The sequence below is a fragment of the Apis mellifera genome, linkage group LG5 (assembly GCF_003254395.2).
Source record: "Apis mellifera strain DH4 linkage group LG5, Amel_HAv3.1, whole genome shotgun sequence".
NCBI lineage: Eukaryota > Metazoa > Arthropoda > Insecta > Hymenoptera > Apidae > Apis > Apis mellifera.
Genome location: NC_037642.1, coordinates 12,666,096 through 12,686,116, shown reverse-complemented (window position 1 = coordinate 12,686,116; position 20,021 = coordinate 12,666,096). Strand labels below are relative to the sequence as shown.

General features: G+C 37.9%; 1 protein-coding gene and 1 long non-coding RNA gene across 5 annotated transcripts; one reads left to right on the top strand and one right to left on the bottom strand.

Moving 5' to 3' along the window:
* The first annotated feature begins 2,963 nt into the window (after window positions 1-2,963).
* Window positions 2,964-19,651, top strand: LOC409043 (high-affinity choline transporter 1). Of its 4 annotated transcripts, XM_026440697.1 has the most exons (14): window positions 2,984-3,322; window positions 6,893-7,053; window positions 8,204-8,430; window positions 10,080-10,187; window positions 11,762-11,990; window positions 12,124-12,352; window positions 12,569-12,806; window positions 13,416-13,522; window positions 13,671-13,774; window positions 13,870-14,000; window positions 15,105-15,382; window positions 15,485-16,150; window positions 16,514-16,710; window positions 16,845-19,651. In XM_026440697.1, exons 3-14 carry the CDS (start codon window positions 8,259-8,261, stop codon window positions 17,119-17,121), a joined length of 2,736 nt encoding a protein of 911 aa, XP_026296482.1. In that variant the 5' UTR covers window positions 2,984-3,322; window positions 6,893-7,053; window positions 8,204-8,258; the 3' UTR covers window positions 17,122-19,651. The 4 variants fall into 4 exon arrangements, with proteins under 4 accessions (XP_026296479.1, XP_026296482.1, XP_026296481.1 ...); XM_026440694.1 differs by lacking the exon at window positions 6,893-7,053 and having other exon boundaries at window positions 2,964-3,322; window positions 16,514-16,709; window positions 16,835-19,651; XM_026440696.1 differs by lacking the exons at window positions 2,984-3,322; window positions 6,893-7,053 and adding an exon at window positions 7,072-7,414 and having other exon boundaries at window positions 16,514-16,709; window positions 16,835-19,651.
* Window positions 13,890-15,078, bottom strand: LOC102656251. The gene is made up of 2 exons (XR_411691.3): window positions 14,112-15,078; window positions 13,890-14,021 (listed from the first exon to the last, which is right to left on the bottom strand). It is a non-coding gene; the product is annotated as an uncharacterized LOC102656251 (long non-coding RNA).
* Window positions 19,652-20,021: the final 370 nt, after the last annotated feature.

The window sequence follows — 20,021 nt, the reverse complement described above, 5'->3', positions numbered from 1 at the left end:
TTATTTTTTCTAATTTGTTCATTTTTATCTAGTTTTATTTCGATTGTCTCGAATTATGTTTCCGTTATCGCAACATTAACGAAAACGAAACAATTTAACCTTTTACAATTGACGAATTCTACGCTTTTCAACTCTATATACTGTCTATTAAAGCATTTAACCGACCAAGGCAAATAACCTCACGTTTTAGTTTTATCCCGATTTTCATCTCATCATCAACTCAACGTACAACTTTCTTCATCCATTTCCCCCTCTATCCCCTCCTCCCCACATCTGTTTATTCTGTTCTTCAGACTCCAACCCGAGTTTCTACCCTTTCTTCCAACGTAGTAGAGTTCTACTTCTAGGCAGGATTATACACCCGCTTTCATCTTTCCACCCGCGTTCATCGACGCACGTACACGCGTTTTCCCCGCGACGTACGACCCTCTTCTCTATTTGTATCGTAACCTCCTCCCTCCCCCCGACCTTCCTTTTTATCTTCCTCCTATACGCTTTGCCCCTCCTTTTCTACGCTACGCCTCTCTCGAGCGAGCCCTTAGTCCAGCGTCACTGTTTCCGCGTTACGACTCGTGTCGAAGCTATACTTCGATACTTGTACTTATTCATAAACGACAAACCAATTAATTTTGATACTTTGCTCGTTATCATGCAATAATATAAATAATAATAATATATAATAATAATATAATATATAATATATTTTATATAATATATAAAATAATAATATAATAATATAAATAAAAGTTATGCTATTAAATAAAGAATACGTTACGGGAATATAACTATTTACTCTCTTCGTTATTGAGAAAATATATAATTCCTATTTCAATTTCTTGAAAAAAAAATGAACGATTGTCTCTAGTTTCGTCTCTTCGTTCATTGGATAGTTTCCATCCTCGGCTAAAGTTCCTAGATCCTAGATGTTTCCTAGCCTCTTCCTGTCCTCTATATGAGATATATAAGTGTGCGTTCTCGTTTATGAAGAATGATGTGTATGTATGTTTGCGTATACATCGTCTCTGTCATACGGTTCTCTCTCAGTTCGTTCATTCAACAACGCACAACAATTTTCATCATTTTTAGATCCTCTTCCTCGTTTTCACCTTCGTCGCATTTCTTTGTTTGAATGCAGATTTCATCTCTCCGTTACTGTTTCCCTTGATCTCTTCCTTTGTATTCCGCTGTTTCTCCGCGTTTGCTCTTCCATTCGCGTGTGTGTGCGCATGCGTACATACGCGTATGTCTATGTCCGTATTTTCGGCGGATGTATAGATGCATCCTCTCTAATGTTTCACTCGTTTTTCCTGAATTTTCTATTTTCTATCCCGTTTCGCCGTTCTCCTGTAATCTTTTGTCGTTTTAGAGGAAAGTACGTAGCAACGTGTGAGAGATCGTTTCAAAGGTATTCGTACTAAAAAGTTTTTTCAATATATATATTTAGAAGAATAAATATAATTTTATTTATCCGAAATAAATGAAAAGAATTTTTAATTTCGCGAAAATAACTGTTTTTAAAAATATGATCAAAAAAAATTACCTTAACCTTCAATTAGCGCTAATTCGAACGAACTCGTAACATTTGAGGTTATATCGCTTCTTTACTCGCCGATGTTTGCGCTACCATTTTAAGCAGCAAAACTATTTTCCGCTTGTACGCCGTTGTCCATTTCCATCAGCTGTCTATATTTTTCGTTTATCCTTTCCTTGCTCGGCTGCCATTCCCTTTCTGCGTTTCTCTCGACTGTCTAACGCGTCATAGGATTTCTGTCAGGTTTTCTATCTCCCGTGTCGTGTTTCCTTCCTTTTTTTGCTCGCAATATCTCTCTATTCCTGTCGCAACGGCAACGTTCGTCACGTTTCCCCTCATAATTCGCAATTCTTCTTCTCTTCTTCCTGTAAACAATGCCGTAAATCATCCCCAATTTTTTACTTTGCATGCTCTGCAAATAACTATTTTTTTTTTTTTTTTACATGTTCCGCTTTAAAATAACGAAGGATCCTCTTTATCTTTCTTTCTTTTTTCTAATTTCTTCAGTACCTTTTCAACACTTGTAACGCTACACTTGTAAAGCTACGTCTCGTGTTTGTTATTTTTCTCTCTTTCTCTCTCAAATCATCTCGAATTACTTTTCTTGCCAAGTTACTTTTTTCGGTGTTTACAAACAATCGTCAGTTTTTTCTCTCATCAAGTTTTAGCAGAAAGAAATTCCATTCCACAATTTTGCATGAACACGTATATCGTAGCTTATCCTCGTTTCAATTTCTTCTCTTCCTTTCCATCACTTTCCATCATCATTTTCTTTACATTTATTATCTCTCTTGATAACTTCCATGTTTATTTTCCCAGTTTATCTTTTTCCCTCGTGCTCTTCATTCTTTCCTCTTCTTCCACTTCATTCTTCTCGATAGCTTTCATTTCTCTCTCTAACAATTTTCATCTCCCTTTCCCTATCATTTTTCTCTCCATCTCATCCTCTCTTCTTTCCAACTTTTCTATCAACATTCCCTATCTCTCTTCAATGGTATCCATTTTTCTCTTAGCCTCCTTTCTCACTCTCCACACACACACATATATACATACAGATATACAATCTCAATATATTTTTCTTTTTGAGAGAAGAAGGGGAAAGGGGAGGATTAAGTAAAAGTTTTGCTAGAATAGAAGAAGCAAGAAGAGAGAAAGAGGAAAAAGTGGAAAAACCAAAAAAGGATGAAGATACACATCTTGAGTCTCGCAGACAGGATTTGGAGAAAGGTGGGAAAAAGAGAGGAGATGAGGGGAGAGTGCGTTTTTCCCCTTCAACCACCGATCCACCGAGACACGTTCCCCTGCGCGGCGCATCAGCTTCCATCCTTCTCCCTCTCCGTCTGCGGCACACGTCCCCCCCTGGCTCCACCGCCTCCACGGCCTATCAGCCGTACACGGGATGCTGCGAATCCGGTGTGCTGCGATTCAGTCGTACGCTTGGCTCCCTCGTGTCGCCGCCGTTCTGCTCGCGTACACTCGTCTCGCGCGCACCCGTCCTCGTTAAAAGCGTCCGCGTGTCGCGCTTCGGCCATCACCCCGATCTTTCAGCTCCGACCTTCCATCCGTCACGCGTCTTCGCTTCCTTCTTCCACCCTTTCTCTCCAACCCTTGCCGATTAAATCTTTCTTCACCGTTATTTTTCGATCGTAGTTTGTAAAAAAAAAAAAAAAAAAAAAAAAGGAATCGAACTTGGTTGGTTTCTCTCTGGAGAATCCAAGATTACTGATCGGGAATATCCAGTCGGAAATCAAAGCAGCATGGGGATTCTCACGTGAGAGGCGTGTTCCGGGGGTAAGTCGCCATTCCATTCTCTCGTCGAGAGAAAATTAAACGGAATCTTCCCCTTTTCGTTTTTATTTTCTTAGAGGTTCTTTTGGTTTTTTTTTTTTAGGGAGAAAAAATGTTTCATTCGTTTCTTTATTGATTCGTTTTCGAAGAGAACGAGATTTTCGGAGATTTTTCACTTGATCTCTTGAGATTCATCCTGGAAACATTCGATTCTTGGTCCATTCTTTGAGTGGAAATTTTCATGATAGACGCGATATAAATCGAAATTGTTAATTTGTTTTTCAAAGATTCGGTTAAAAAAAAACTTAACATTTCGAGATCGGGGAAATGCATTATTTTTCTAGATGTCACGTGTTTGCAGAGTGTCATCCACAGTGATTTGTTTTGAAAGCACCACTTGAGTAAGAAGCTTAAAATCGACGCTTCGAGTAATTTTTTTCCGCTTAAAAAGTCGAAGAAAGGACGGACGTAATGGTAAATAAAACGATCGTCCTTTATCGTACTGCACGGAGCACGCGAGATGGCAGTCCTTTGTTATTGTCCTCCGTCGTCGCTTCTCGAGCGCCATTGTAATAGAGACGTCAAGATGTGGAAACAATAGAATGGGATACGATTTGAAGATTAACTCTGCTTAACCGATTGATCGATATAAAAAGATGAGAAAATTTATTAGATAAATTAATACAAGCACGAGAGAGAGAGAGAAAGAAAGAGAATCTGATCTATATTTTAATTTTTGGAAATATTTTTCAATATATATATATATACATTTGAATAATTTAAAGTATCTTGAACTACTATTACTACAAAATTGAATAATCCTCTCTAATTCCTTTTGATCAAATCTTCTCCGTAATAAAATCCTCGACTCGTAACGATAATCGAACAAATTAAACGATGTACAATATGATAATCTCTTCCTTTGTCTCGGCTGAAAGCGATTAAGGTCGCGATTGAGGATATCCTGCGATGAAAATTCGTTGCGAACGATCGAGGAGGAGGAGGAGGAGGAGGAGGAAGAGCAGCAAGAGATTTCGAGTCGTATCGAAGGAGGGAAATTTCCTCGCCGAAAAAACAGAAGAACAAACCGAGCAAACTTCTTAAACTCGTTTCCCCTCTCCTCCTCCCCTCTCCTCCGAGCCATTTAACCCCTCGACTCTCGCGTTTTTCTTCCAACCAATCCCCTCTCCCTCCCTATATACATGTTTTCCTCTCCTCCTTTCCTATTTTTTTTCTTTTTTTTTTTTTTTAGTTTAATCTCTTCAGAGAAATAATTCGCGGTCTACAGAGTCTGTGAAACTCTCCTTTCATCCGTTCCAATTCACCCGACGCACTTTTCTACAAATTTATAACGAACCGCGCTCGCTATTTATTCTTAGTCTCGGCCGACCGTTTCTCCTCGTTAATTCCCTCTCTCTCTCTCTCTCTCTGTCTTTCCTTCTCATCTCCTTACCTCCCTTCTTCCTCCTTTCGTTACACTTAATTAGTAAGCAATTTCAGTAACGAACCGGCCTTTGTGGGCCCCGGAACAATTACTCGCGTTCCGTTTCACGCGGTGTATCGCGTGTTCGTTTCCGTGTTCGAAGAAGAGGGGGGAAAAAAAAAAAAAAAAAAGAAAGAAAGAAAATAAGTAAATTCCAGTTTACAAACAGAGTAACAGATCGTGCAACTAGGGAGAAGGAAGAAACGGGTCGACTCGACTGTTATATTTATCGATTCTCGATTTTTAAGTGTTTCTCGATTTGCACGGAAGGGGGAGTGAGAAGGAAGAAGGAACGGGAGGAGTGGAGGGGGGAAGGCGGCCATCGTGGAAACACATCGAGATCACCGTTTCGTTCTAATTGGTTTCCTTCCTAACTGACGAGTGGGAAGGGACATGTGACGAGAGGAAGATTGAAGGAAGGTTAAACGATTATCTTTGAAAAATGGAATCCACGGATCCATCGAGAGATTTTACATTATTGAATCAAATTAAAATTGAATCAAATTATTGAACGAGATTATTGTAAATAGATGAAAATAATAAAATTTAAGGTTAAAATAAAAATTTGAAATGTATATTTTAAAAATTGGTGAAGCAGAAGCTTCAAAGGAAGGAGAAAAAAAGTATGAAATAATTAAGAAAAAATTTGTAATTAGAAAAATTTTAAAATAAATATGAAAGAATAGAAGAATAGAAGAATAGAAGGACAATGACGAAGAAAAGAGAGAGAGGAGACGAATCTTGATTAACCAATCCTCCTTTTCTTAATCCATAATAATTCTCTAAAATAAATTTTACATTTACAACTAAATCAAATCATTAACGAAATATTATTAAATAAAAGTAGAATTTAAAATATATTTTAAAAATTCGTGAAATAGAAATTTCGAGGAAAAAAAAATATAAAATATAATTAAGAAAAATATTAATAATAATTTAAAGAAAATTAAACGACTGGTTGATTGTTCCTCTCCCCTCCTTTTTTATAATAATAAAATAAAATAATTTTTATAAAATAAAATTTAATAATAATAATAAAATAAAATCCATAGATCTACCAAGAAATCGTATCAAATCAAATTTTATATTAAGGATACGATACATGATAAAGAGATATCGAATAAGAATCCAGATTAGAATGGAAAATGTTTTTTCTTTGTTGGAAAATTTAAAATACATAATTTAAAAATTTCTCGAAATAGAAGCTTCGAAAGAGAGGAGGGGGAGGGGGAAGGAAAGTATAAAGTATAATTAAGAAAATACGCTTGTAATTAGAAAAATTTCCGTCGGGATTAAAACGAGAAACGGTTCGCTTTTCACCAGTTGGTTTCCACCTGTGAAAAGCGCGCGCGTTCCTTCTTTCGCGGAGAGAGGCGGCGGGTGACGCGAGCGGTTTAACGAATTCGCTGAGAAGCCATCGTGAAACCGTGAAGATGCGTCCTGAACGTCCTCTTAAGTCTCTTATTACGATTTCCGCGAGAAAAGCCTCTGAAAAGCCCTGGATACACGCTTTAGCCTGGGGAACGAGAGCGATGAGACGACGATGAGCTTCTTCTCGAAAAAAAAAAAACACGCGCCTCCCTCCCCTCTCCATAATACCCAACTTTAATCCCAACTTTCCTTTGAAAAATTTTCCATTGAAAAAGTATCTCGTCTCGCGTGAGAAACGTTCGATCGATCTCATTTATCGAAGAAACGATTATCGAAATGTTGAAATGCAATTACAAAGCGTAGCGCACCTTATTTTCATCACTCTCCCCACACCCCGCTCTTAATTGAAAATACAAACTAACGGTGGGCATAAAGATAAATAATCTGGAAATATCTTTCCAAGAGCGAGAATAATCACATTAAAAAGTCGTATACTTATTTACGTATCGATCGTGCTTACGATCGGGTGAAAAAGAAACAAAAAAAATAAAATCGATGCGTGCCTGTTCCAGGGGAATAAAATTCGAGGGGAAAGGAAAAAATCGAAGTACGAAATACGAGCGACGCGAATTCTATCGAAAAAAAAGAAAATAAATAAAGATAAATAAAAACAAAAACCTCTTTCGTATTCTTTCACTCTTATTCGTTTCTTTTTCCAGCTGGTGGGTCCACGAAGGAGAAGGAGAAGGAGAGAGCGAGAAAAATCAAGAAGAAGGAAGAAAGGAGCGAGGGAGGGGGGAGAAGAGTGGGGGGAACGACTCACGAACGAATTAATAATGCCGCGCGAGAGGGGCGCGGAGGAGGAACGGCTGAACTTTACGTGAGTAAAGGCGGCGAGCCGGGTCATGACCCGACGACCCATCCATGTCCGATATCTGGGCCACACTTGAATTTTAATCCACGCTGCAATTGCCGCCTCGCTCGATTAGCTCTTTCACTCCACGTTTCGCCCCGCGTTTAGTTTACCGAGCTTTAACTTTTGCTTCTCCGCTGCCTCGGCCCGCCTCGGCCCGCCTCGCTCCCCCCACCCCACCCGCAACGTTGTTGCGACGCGAAGCCTCGACCGAGTCCGAATTTTATCGGGACAGAGAGAAGGACGATCGATACACGGGGCGAGCGAGAGAGGAGATCGGGTCTTGGAACGTTGCAGCGGGAACGACGAGAAATATGAAGTGGAAAATGTTATATATATTATATATTATATATTAATATTATATATTATAATTAATATTATATATTATATATATTTTTTTTGACAATTTTCGGCGATTCCCGCTCTCCCCCCCACCTCCGTCGATAGATTCTCGCCTCTTCTTTACCCACCGTTCGGAGGGAACTTGAATGGGAGAACAATCGGGGTATTGAGAATGGCGGAAAATTAGTGCGCGAAAAGACTCGAGTCAGTCTTTGTTGCGAATGGAGGTTGCGAGGCTCGATTTGCAATTTTACCCGTAATACCCTTTGTTGTTCTTCCCAATCTGTATTGTAATTCTTGGCAAACATGTGATTGGATTGAAAAATTTAAATAGTCGAAGTTACTTTCGTAAGTTAGTTCGATGATTTTATCGTTTGAAATAATAATTATAATATCAAATCTTTATAAATGTTATTCAATATTATTTAAAGTAATTTTATTCGAAATTTTATTTGAAGCTGCTTTCATAATTTACTTCAATGATTTATCATTCGAAATAATGTAATAATAATAATAATAATAATAATATCGTTACAATAATAATAATTGCAAATGGTTATACGAATAAACGTTATTCGAGCATTTAAATAAATAATTATTCGAAATTTAATTTTATTCGAAATTTTATTTTTTCAACGGGATTAATGGCCGACTAATAAAGTTAGCAAAAGGGATTTAAACATGGGTTTCGATATCCTTCGTAATTAATCTCGCGTGATAATAAGTGTGCGGAGAGATAAAGGAGAAAACGCGTTAACTATTGGAAACGATTCAGTTGCAGGGGATCCCGCAATTATCCCGGAAGAAGAGAGAAGTGAAGGGGCGCAGCGATGGGAGTGTACGTGATAGGTTTGGTCGGTGTGATCGCGTTTTACGTGGCGGTGTTGGGTGTCGGTATTTGGGCGGCCGCAGTGAAGAAGAAAAAATCCCGCCATGGCCATGACGCTTTGATACTTGCTAACCGTGGCTTAGGTCCGATTCTTGGCGTCTTCACTTTGATCGGTAAGTGTTTTAAACAAAATTCATTTCTTCATCTCGCGATATGAAATTCGAGTTGAATTCGAACGATTGTATATATTCATTCGATTAGTCAGACGAGGATGCTCTTTTGATAATATTGGAAATCGGTAGATTCAGATATTGTTGGATTGTAAAAAGTTTGTTACAAATGTTGTAAGTTATAAAATAGTCGAATTAGGAATTCAATTAAAAATTGATCGTTTGCCTTGTATAAATAGAATTATCGAATTCTGTTCCTTCTGAAAATTCATGATTCTATTAATCCATTAGCTATGGAATCGAATATGATATTAATAATCCTGATGAAGGTTATTAAATTATCAATTCTCAACTCTGTTCTCATTGAATCTATAAGTATCTTAATTATCTGCTTTATTGGGATTAGCGGTATAATCTATTCAGAATTACAATATTATTGTAAAAAAAAATTCATTTATATTCAATTTCGCTTTCATTCATGAAAAATTTTTAAATATGATTTACTTTACCAACGGAGTTTCGCACGAAAAAATATTATTCTTTTTTTTTTCAACTTATTTTTACACGCAGAATCATCATCCGCTGTATCATGATTTCAGAAACATAACGCGTGCATATCTTCTTTATTCTCCCCCCGATTCTTTGAACAAATATATGTGCGATGTTTTATCGACTGTAGGCACAGTAGGACACCGGGGAATCCAGGCTTTGTTGTCGCGTCAATCGTGTTTCTCGTTTATCCCTAGTTTCCTCTTTTTATTCCTCCCGTTCGCGCGTCTCCATTCCGCGTTTCCTGTGTTTCTCCCCTCGTCACAACCGTTGAATCCATTCTGGAACCGCATTTCATTTATACACACACGCTCTAACCGTACCCTATACCTCTCACCGTGGAAATCATTTTTGCATCCCTCCATTAGCTTAATAACACTAGGACGAGAAAATATGCCGTGGAAAATGCTCCGCTCGACCATAACTGTCCGTATTATGTTCTTTTTCTTTCCCCCCTCTCCCGCTCGCCCCTCTCTTCGTTCGGTGAAGAGTGAATGGTAAGAGCAACGATGGAGGGGATTTGCATGCGTTTCTGCGGTTTTCCCAATTGTTCCAGCGACGTTCGGTCAGCCACGGGAAAATTTAGGTCGGGGAAATTGGTTTTACACCAGGAATAGCTTTAATCTTATGGTCGGATCGACAAAGGTCGAGTTGTTTTGGTAATTGATGAAATCAGATGAGATTACAATACTTTAACGAAATTTAAATTTATCTTTTGTTTGTGATAATAGATTGATAAAAATAGATTGTTATGAACAATAGATGCATTTATAAATAATTACACGAGATATGATTAATTTGACGAAGATAGAGAAAATAGATACAACAAAATATAAATAGTTGAACTTTCGATCCTGGATAAACAATTATTTATATACTCGTAATTAATAGATATTTATTTCTACATCATTTTTTCTCTAATTTCATAAGAAAGAAATAAAAGAAACGTCATTTCCTCGCCAATATATAGTAACATGTTTATTAAGCTTTTACAGATGACCGGTCTCGCTCCCTAACATTTTCCCTCGAAAGAGCGATTTCTCGCTTAATCGAAGCCAACTAATCGAGAGATACAGCACGCGTTCTTTGCTCTTTTTCCACAGCCACGTGGGTCGGTGGCGCCTACATAAACGGGACCGCTGAATTGATGTTTACCAAAGGATTGGCCTGGTGTCAAGTGCCCTTCGGTTACAGCCTCAGTCTACTGTTCGGTATGCTACTGATCTTTCGACATTTTATTATTCGCCATTGTTAAACGTGGGATCACGTATATACACCGAAGGTAAAAAAGTGTAAAATTCATCAATAATATATCGAAATAAATATTCCATATTCAAAATATGGAATCGAAATGAATTAACTTGGAAATATATATATAAAAATAAGTATAAAACTTTTTAATTATTTTCATTCTAAATCAACGTGGTTGTATCGTGGTCCGCGCTACGTAACACACATAACCTTAACTTAACCACGCATTCGATGAAGTATAAACGGTAGAGGGAGTAAAAGTAGATCGATTAATACGAGAGATAATGAAACTGTCAAGGCCGAGGACATCCAAGGCTCTTATATTTATCTTTCCTTCTCCCTCTCTCTTCCCACGCAATTCTGCATGCGATTTATTTGAATTCCGCGAAAATTAGCTCGGAAGAGGGCTATTGTTGATGGCTCGGTGATTGTCATCCGAGCCGTGCTTTAAGAGGATGACGTCGACGAGGAGTTTGACGAGGAGGAGGAGGAGGAGGGATAAGGATAGATGATACTTTTGATATTTTTTAAATATTCGTAAACAATTTTCTCAATAATTAAAACTAGGAAAAATTTAAATATGAACGATATTGAAATTTGTATAAATTAAAAATTTCTTTTTTGAAAAAAAGCTTCGAAATCGATGTAATAAATAATAATGATAAAAATAATTGTCCTTTCTTCGATTTTTAAGGCAAGACAAAAATTAATAGACAAACGATGAGAAAGATATTCTGTTTCAAAATCGCGAGAGATTAAAAATTTCTCGATTCGGCGGAGAGTGTCTGGAAAATTCTCCGCTGAAATATTTTCCAGGTGAACGACCCAATCGGTGGTTCGATAGGGCGGACACACATAAGCTCGATTTATTTGCCGACGCCGACGAATGCTCGAACCACTTTATCGCCAATTTTTTTTTTTTTTTTTTTTTTTTTTTTGCGCGCGTAGTAATGGATATCCCCTTTCGCTAACGATGTTTCCCCTCGATCCTCTCCACCTCCTCTCCATTCCTCGACCACAGATCCCGAATTTGATTGAACTCCAATTAATCGAGGCTATACTATTCACAACGTTTGCGTTTCACTTAATCGAAGCCTCCGCTATCTAATTAAAAGCGCGAATCCATCCGCGCTTAACAATTCAACCTCCTCCTCCCCTTTTCAAAACTAATTTTAATTCTATCAACGCTTATGCTAATTTAACGTCTCCTTCTATTTTATTTAATTCGAATTAAATTCCCTCCAACTCGTTAGAATCCGGTTGAATGGATTTTAAAGGGTTCGATACATTTCGTACAATTACAGATTATGTATAAACGATGTACAATTTATCTCTGACCTGGAAGAAATGTTCGAAATTATTCCATCGACGAAAATATAAAATTCTTAAAGAAGAAATTAAATATTCCTTTCTTTTAAAATTAATTCTAATTCTAATTCAATTTTGTTTCTAATAATTTAAAAATGTAAAATTATTCCTATTAATCGATCGATAAAATAGAAATTTTATTAGATCGAAAAAAAAAATATTGCAGGCGCGGTGTTATTCGTACGGCCAATGAGGAAAGCGGAGCACGTGACCATGCTGGATCCTTTTCAAGAGAGATACGGCGCCGGAGTGGGGGGTCTCTTGTTCCTGCCTGCCCTCTTCAGTGATCTGTTCTGGTGTGGCGGCGTGTTGAGAGCTTTGGGAAGCTCGTTGGCAGTGGTTGCTGGCGTGAATCCGGACATCAGCATAGTCGCCTCTGCCCTCTTGGCAGCCGTGTGAGTAAAAACCTCTTGGTTTAGGAGAGGGGGGAAAAAGAGAGAGAAAATTAAAAATTTTTATGAGCGAGAAATTATGATATTACTTCATTAATTAAAAAAAAAAAGAAAAAAAATTACCTGTGAATTGCAGATACACAGTGTTCGGTGGGCTTTACTCCGTCGCGTGCACCGATGCGTTGCAGCTGGCATGCATCGTGATCGGGTTGGGATTGGCCGCGCCATTTTCCGTTCTCCACCCCGCCGTCAACTTCGAGAAAAATCTAACGCCGCACGAATGGCTCGGAGAGATCAAGAACGAGGATCTTGGCGAGTGGGTGGATTGCATGCTGTTGTTGGTATTTGGCGGTATACCTTGGCAGGTATATCGAATATTATATTCAATTCTGATCTGTGAATATGAATCGCGTGAATCTACACGAGCGTGAATAGATACTCGATACGCGCGAACTCTCGTTTCGTTTTCTTTGACGAAAGAAAGATTGTTTCAAGAGCAAAGAATGAAAAAAAAAAAAAAAAGAAAGAAAAATATTATACGAGTCTAGTTACAATATTAAAAGATTTCACAAATGATCCAGGGCTACTTTCAAAGGATCCTAAGTATGCGAAGCACATCGATGGCGACCGCTTTGTCGATAACATCGATGTTCGGTTGCATGATCCTCGCGTTTCCATCAGCTCTAATTGGCGTGGTGGCACGTGCCACCGATTGGTCAACCGTGCAGGGATTTAACAAAAGTATAATAGCGCACGAAGCGAATGCAGCATTACCGATCGTTCTCCGATACTTGACACCGCAGTGGGTCTCCTTTGTCGGTAAGTGTAGAACCCTCCGTGACGATTTCGAAAGCTAGACCAACCGTTCCCCCCTCCATTCCTGCTCCTTTCCCCCACTCCTACTCCCCGATAGTTTTCTCGTTTCGTCGAGACGCTCGGGCTCACCTTCTTCTTTTCCCTTCAAGCCCCAAAATGACAAACAATTAGAAGTGTGTATCTCGAGTGTGTTTCTCTTTACGCGAGTTTTGTCTGAAATCTCGCAGCGAGCGAGCGAGCCTGTTTTCTTCGCCTACAACCATCTGACCCTCTTTTCTCACTCTCCGCATAAAGCGCACACACTCTCCCTCTGTAAGAAGCAAGGCACACCTCGAACATTAGTCACTTAAGCAACCGCGAAACAGGTCGAGTGTCTGTATAAAAGAATAAAAATTCAAGTAGTGATACAACACGGGCTTTCGAAGAGTTTGCACATTCTTATCGACTGCTTCGCTTTGTAAAATAATGTTTAAGCTTAAGTTAAGGAAAGAGAGATTAAAAGAGATTTGCATGACTTTAAAAGTTTAAAAATCGGAAATCTATCGAATGTTAAGTAAATGTATTATTTCACGAAGCTTGTCAATAGCGCAATTTTCGATATTGATTTATTAGGTCTGGGCGCTATTTCCGCGGCAGTAATGTCTTCGGCGGATTCAAGTATATTGGCCAGCAGTTCCATGTTCTCCAGAAATGTCTACAGACTGACACTAAGGCCAAAGGTTAATCTTAAAAAACGATTTATTTATTTCTTATATTTAAAATAAGATTCTTAATTTTTACGACAAAATCGAAAATATAATCAAAATGTTGCCTGTATGAAGATTCGAAAGAACAATGGTAAAGCTTTTTCCTTTTTTCATAACACAGGCATCTGAAAGGGAACTGAATTGGATACTTCGGATATCCGTGCTTGTGATCACAGTCTTGTCGACTGTGATAGCGCTCACGGTGGACAGTGTTTATTATCTGTCGTGAGTAGCAATACGCTCATTTTATCGATTCATCGATTGACGATCGATTAAACAGATCAATTAATATATTTATTTTTTTTTTTATTTTTTTGAAGGTATTTGGCTTCTGATCTTGTTTACGTGGTGCTCTTTCCTCAATTGTTAACCGTGGTCCATTGGCCGTCTTTGGTCGACACGTATGGATGTTTGGCTGGTTACTTCGTGGCTGTTGTTTTACGTCTTTGCGGTGAGAATAATCAAATATTTCCTATATATTAGATCGTATCACATAAAGTTGCCAATTTTAAAACAAATGATAATTAATTATAACAAATGCGATTCGTAAACTCTACTTAACCTATATTTTGCTTATCATATTTTGATGTTGTCCTTTTATATTTCTTTTATATTTCTTCGTAATAAATTTTTTTTACATTAGTTTAACTGTTTTTTAAAAAGTGAACGAATTATATCATTCTTGTACAAATTTGAGCTGGTCACAATGCAAACACATCGAAATATTAGGTTAGCTTTCCGAGAAAATTCTATTATCGAGAGGATCATTCGATTGTAGTTTCAAAAATTCAGATCTGCAGATGAGAATCTTGAAAATGAGCTTCGAGGTAGACCGAAATCCATATTAAACAAAGATAAATTGAAAACTAAAACGAAAGCAGAGCACGTATCTCGGATGACAGTTGTTAGATTTAGACATTGAGTGCAATAGGTAAAGTGAAAAAATTGGAAAAGTGGATACCGCACCAACCGACAGAGGATTAAAAGTTGCGCTGTTTGGAAGTGTAAAACTCGAAACATTAGAAATCCATTTTTGAATAGAATTATAACTTCATACACGAGCTGGATAATGAAAATTCTAAACAAATGCTAAAACCATCATTACGAATGAAAAAATTACAGTGATTGTATGATAGTCTATAAAGGGAATAATTCTTTGAAACAAAGAAGTATCATAACCTATTCTTTCGTATGACAACATACAAAATATTCGACATATATCATAAAGCATCATATTCACCAGATATTTCATTTCAACCGATTATCACTTGTTTCGTCATTTACAATTGTTTTAAAAAATATTCGACACTGAAGAAACTGTAATCGCACCATTCGAAGAATTTTTTCGCGTTTAAAACTACGAAGTTTTACAAAAATGAAATACATCAGTTGGAATCTCGTTGAGAAAAGCTCATATTTTGATCGACAAAAACGCATTTTCATGTGGTATGATCTAATATCTATAAATTTTTATTGGATAACACTAATAATTTTTTTAAAAAAAGAAAATTTTCCCTTAAAATAATGTTTATCTCGAAAATATTCTTTATCCTAGGTGGAGAAAAAGGATTGGGTGTGCCGGCACTAATCGAGTACCCATTTTACGACGTAGAAACGCAATCGCAAAAATTTCCATTCCGCACTGGGGCCATGCTGGTGGCCCTGTGCACCCAACTCGTGACGAGTTTCTTCACGAGAAATCTTCTAGGAAAAGGTTACTTTCCCCGATGTTGCGACGTTCTTAGCGTCTATTCGCCCGGGAAATCGAAGGACCAATCGGGAGTTGTACAGAGCAGCTCGGGCGCAGCCCTCATGGACACTTCCTCCGTCAATGTGAGCCTTTTTTTCTTATTATTCGAAAAATTAAAGTATCATCTCTCTTTTAAAACAAAACTATTGGAAGAAAAAGAAATATAAAATTAAAATCTTTTTCAGAAATCTACCTCAGGAATAGATTCTTGCGATGGGATCGGGCCTGGAAGCTACGACGACGACCGCACCACAACTAACTCCGTCGAAGACGTGACCGATCAAAGGGATAACGGGACCATAGCCAGCGATCTATACGAGAAAGAAACTCCGAAAAAGCATATAAACAGCATTGGAACGGCAGCTCAAAAGGCGAACCAAAGCCTGCAACACCTTCAAACACTGAGAAATTCCATTCACGCGAGCTCGATCAGCGGTAGACACACCCCGACCCCGAATCAATATGCCCCTATACAAAGCAACGAGGTCTCAAGAGGTCAGATATTAGGCGTGCGAAATCTAAGAGGTTCGATGGGCCAGATGTTGTTGCCGACCGATCGTCCACCAATCATAGCCCCGTGCAACAACCCGGCAATGATCAACGTTCCAACCAATTCGACGATGGTCACTCCTGTCACGCCAGATGCTCATTATGCTAAAATCGAGGAGCCTGCATCCTTGGTGAACGACAAAACCAGGGAAAACGAGAGGCACGGTGTAGTGGACAGGGGGGTCACAGAATTTCAAACTGTCCCGGACAACATGTTAACCACTATTAACGTTAAGAAGAATGTGAAAGGTGTGAAACTGGTTGGTATGGAGGGTGGCACGTTGAGAAGGCCATCGTTGCAGGTGAGCGACTCCAATGTCACTTCCTTATGATTCTTACCTTCTATCTGTTCTATTATTATTTTAAATTCACTCTCTCTTTCTATATATTTATGTATATTTTTTGGTTATATTATAAAATTGGTTTATGTTGATTTTGTATTGTTGTTGGATTAAATTTTTTCTTTTTTTTACCAAAAACAAGTTTTGATTTTCTAGTAATTCCTCTCATCAACTGTCCCCGTTCCCGTTCCCTTGGAAGAAAAATATTTTTTAAGTTTTACAAAGCCTCCTGATTTTTTTCTCTTGTGTTTTTATCGCGGTATTTTCGTTTATGTGGTACACGCATAGGATAGGTAGATGAGGTTTGATATAAAGCGTCTTTAGGGCACGTTCTCACCGACACCGTCAGTCGAACTTGTCCATATATTGGACAGAAGACAGAGTAGCGGTTCTTACGGGCCTGGCTCCCTTTCCCCCGTTCCTATGGGAGTGGAGGCGTGCAAAACCCATGGAACGGCGTTGGAGGGACAGGGTGGGAACGAACATTGCAGGATCAAAAGGGGCATCGTCAGGCATCACAGGTATCTATATAATTTATCACAATATACGATCAGTGTCAATCAGAGAGCTTGAACAGAAAAATTCACCACGAAATTTATCCACAATTCGTTATTCGAACACGCCTCTCCGATTGTACGTTCAAACGTTTGCGCAGTTTCAACGACACGGGAGACCGTGCACTGACCACGCTCGCCAGGCAACCGACTTATCCATCTATGCCATTGCGTTCCGAGGATTGTCGCATGACATTGGTCAAGAAGGATAGAAGAACGTCGACGATCGCACGACACGGTTCCATGACGAACGAGAAAGAGCTGAGCGGTTGTATGACTGGGCTCGTAGTGTGCAGCCCCACTTACAACATGTACAGCTCGGCTGTGAAGAATTCCAATTACTTTGTGACCGACGACGAGGCGGTCAGCAGGTTTTAGAAAGTCGTAAGCAAAGGAAGGACCAAGGAAGGACGAGAGGACAATCGAATTATCGCCCCCAAAAATCGAGTCGCGAGAAAGATACGCCCGATCGTGTCTTTTTTTTAATCTATACGATCCTATATATTTTTCTCCAACGGTCGTACAACTTTACCACTGCCCGACTTTTACAATTTTTCTTACTTACTAGGGAATTTACTATCTAAGCTTTTTTTTTATTAATCTACTTTTTTTTTAGATTATTGCAAATTTATTTATATATCGAGAAATTTGAATTTTCAAGTCGTTCCGTTTGCGGTGTTCCGACGGAGACAAGTCGTTGACGCGATGAGAATCTGTGTAAAATTAGTGACGAGAAGAGAGAATTTGAAATCGTGGAAATAACGAAGATTTGAAGAGGAAATTTTAATTGTGTGTTACGTCGTAACGCGACATCTATAACCGAGCCACTTGATTTGTTGAAGATTCGAAGAGATTTGGAAACGCGGTTTAACGACGATCTTTCGTGTATATAACCTCAAATATTGTCGGGGTTGCGTCGTTTTAATTACGAATTATATTATTTGAAAACCCGCAAACGGTCCGTCCATGATTTTCGTTTTCGCTCCTTTCGAAAGAATCGTTCGTTTTCGGCCAAATTGACGATGGAATTATATCCTTAAAGCTCATCCTTAGAGATATTAAGGTAACGATAAGGTTTTACATAGGTAGCGAACGGTCAGAAAACGATCGTAGATATTAGATATAAATGAGACAAGTTTCGGTTGGAGCAACTAATATTCCACTCGTGGAACCGAAAAGTCACTACATTTTATCAAATTTATCGGACGAATCGTGAAAACAGCCGAATTTTTCGATCTCGTATTTACACCGTGAACATCCCATTGAAAAATTGCGAGCTTTTTCAACTCATCTTTATTCATCTGTTTCAAGGTTGTTCCGCTTTCGTCCGATAAATTTTCTTACTCCTTCTCGTATTTTAATGTGGAAATTTCTGAAGGGGAAAAAATCAATCGAAAGATTCATCACGAATCACTTGTCGCCATTTTTTTCTCTACCAAAAAAAGTAAAGAATTACAATTGAAATTTTGAAAACATCTTGCGCGATTCAAGATATTTTTCTCGATTTAGAATCAAGTATCTAAAAAAATGAATTTCACACAAATGTGATCGATAATTTTTATTCCGATAATTAAATATTAACACGCGAATTAGCGTTGGGTGAAAAGAGAAAAAGAAACAGAAGTTAAGAACGTACATTTTTCCTGTCAAAAAAATTCTAGTCATTATCTAGTGATTTTCTAGTCCATTGAATTCCCTTTCCAGACTGATTCTATTCAGAGGACCGAAATAACCTATAAACGGTTTTTCAGAAAGTAATTAATTTTTCTTTTTGTACAAAAAAAAATCCGAGAGCGAACGAGTGATCATCTCTTTTGCGTGATTGTGTAGATAGAGCGATTGATGTTAAATCGAGGATCTTCGATCAGTTCGTGTGTATGAAAGCGGAGGGGGGAAAGAGAAGAGAAAAGAAAAAAGAAAAAAAAAAGAGGGAAATCTTTGAAAAACACGATTATGCAATTAGATAATTATGTATGAGATACGTAGCTTTAGTCGAGTTTTAGCTGTGACACAGTGAGAGAATTGGTGCAACGCCGCTCCGCCATTTTTAATGTCCAGGAAAAACAAAGGAGCGAGAAGCGAGGGATAATCGAAGAGAAATAGAAGCAGCAGCATGAGCTTCGCTACTCGAAGCTTCTTCAATTTCGTTTCCAGCACGAAGAAAAATTTCAAAATTGAACAAAACTAGGAATGCATTTCTATTTTTATTTCTTTTTTTTTTTTTTTTTTTTATTAAATATCTTTCTGTTACTTGAATTTCTAAACTATAAGGATTTTTTGTAAATTTATATTCTCTCGGATTGTGCGATGTTTTTCATTTTTGAATTTGCTTAATCATTTGTTAAAAATTCGTTGTTACGTTCTCGGGAAAAGAAAAAGAGAAGGGGCAAGCGTTATTTTCCTTCGAGCTGGAAACGGGTCAGGTAGGGGGAGGGGAAAGGGGATGTGAAGGGTTTCCGTCGCTCAACCTACTTTTTCGTATTTTTCGTGAGGGAAGGTTAAGCTGCTGGATATAGAACGTCCAATGTATTACGTGCGTAAATTTATGATATTCCGATTGACGAAGAATAACGATATTTTTCCACCGATTATACGTCTAGTCTTGTAGGATTAATAAACCGTAAACTGTAGCTGTACGATGTACATACACACATCGCGCATGCGCGCGTACACACCATACACGCACATACACATACACATACGGAGGTTTCTCTCACGTGTCAACCGTAACGTGTAACGATAGCGAGAAAACTTACTGTTATATACGAAACCTCCGTTGGCTCAATACCATATGTGGCAAAAAAGAAAAAGGAAAAAAAAAAACGATTTTTCGTAGAGTAAACCCATTCGATCCTTCGCACGGAATCGTGTGATATCATGGTATTTTTTTTAAAAAGAAAAAAAAAAAGAAAAACAATGTAGAAAGAAATCAGTTTAATTATGCGATTTTATGGGATAAAAGAATTTTCTAATTAGATTTTTTTCCCAAACTTTGGTATTTTGATATATATATATATGTAATATGTACGATTGAAGGGAATAATTGATCATTTAATTAATTTGATTGAAAATAACTCGGTTTTGAGTTTTTTTCATTATACAGGTTCTAATGCGAAAAATGTAATGGATAGAAGTAGTTAATAGCATCTATTTAATAATACACAAATGATAAATGAAATTAAGAAGTTCGAAACATTTTTTTTTAAATTTAAAATTTAAATTAAAATTCGAAAGCAATTTCAAGATAAAAAAATTTATTAAATTTTCTAGATTTCTAG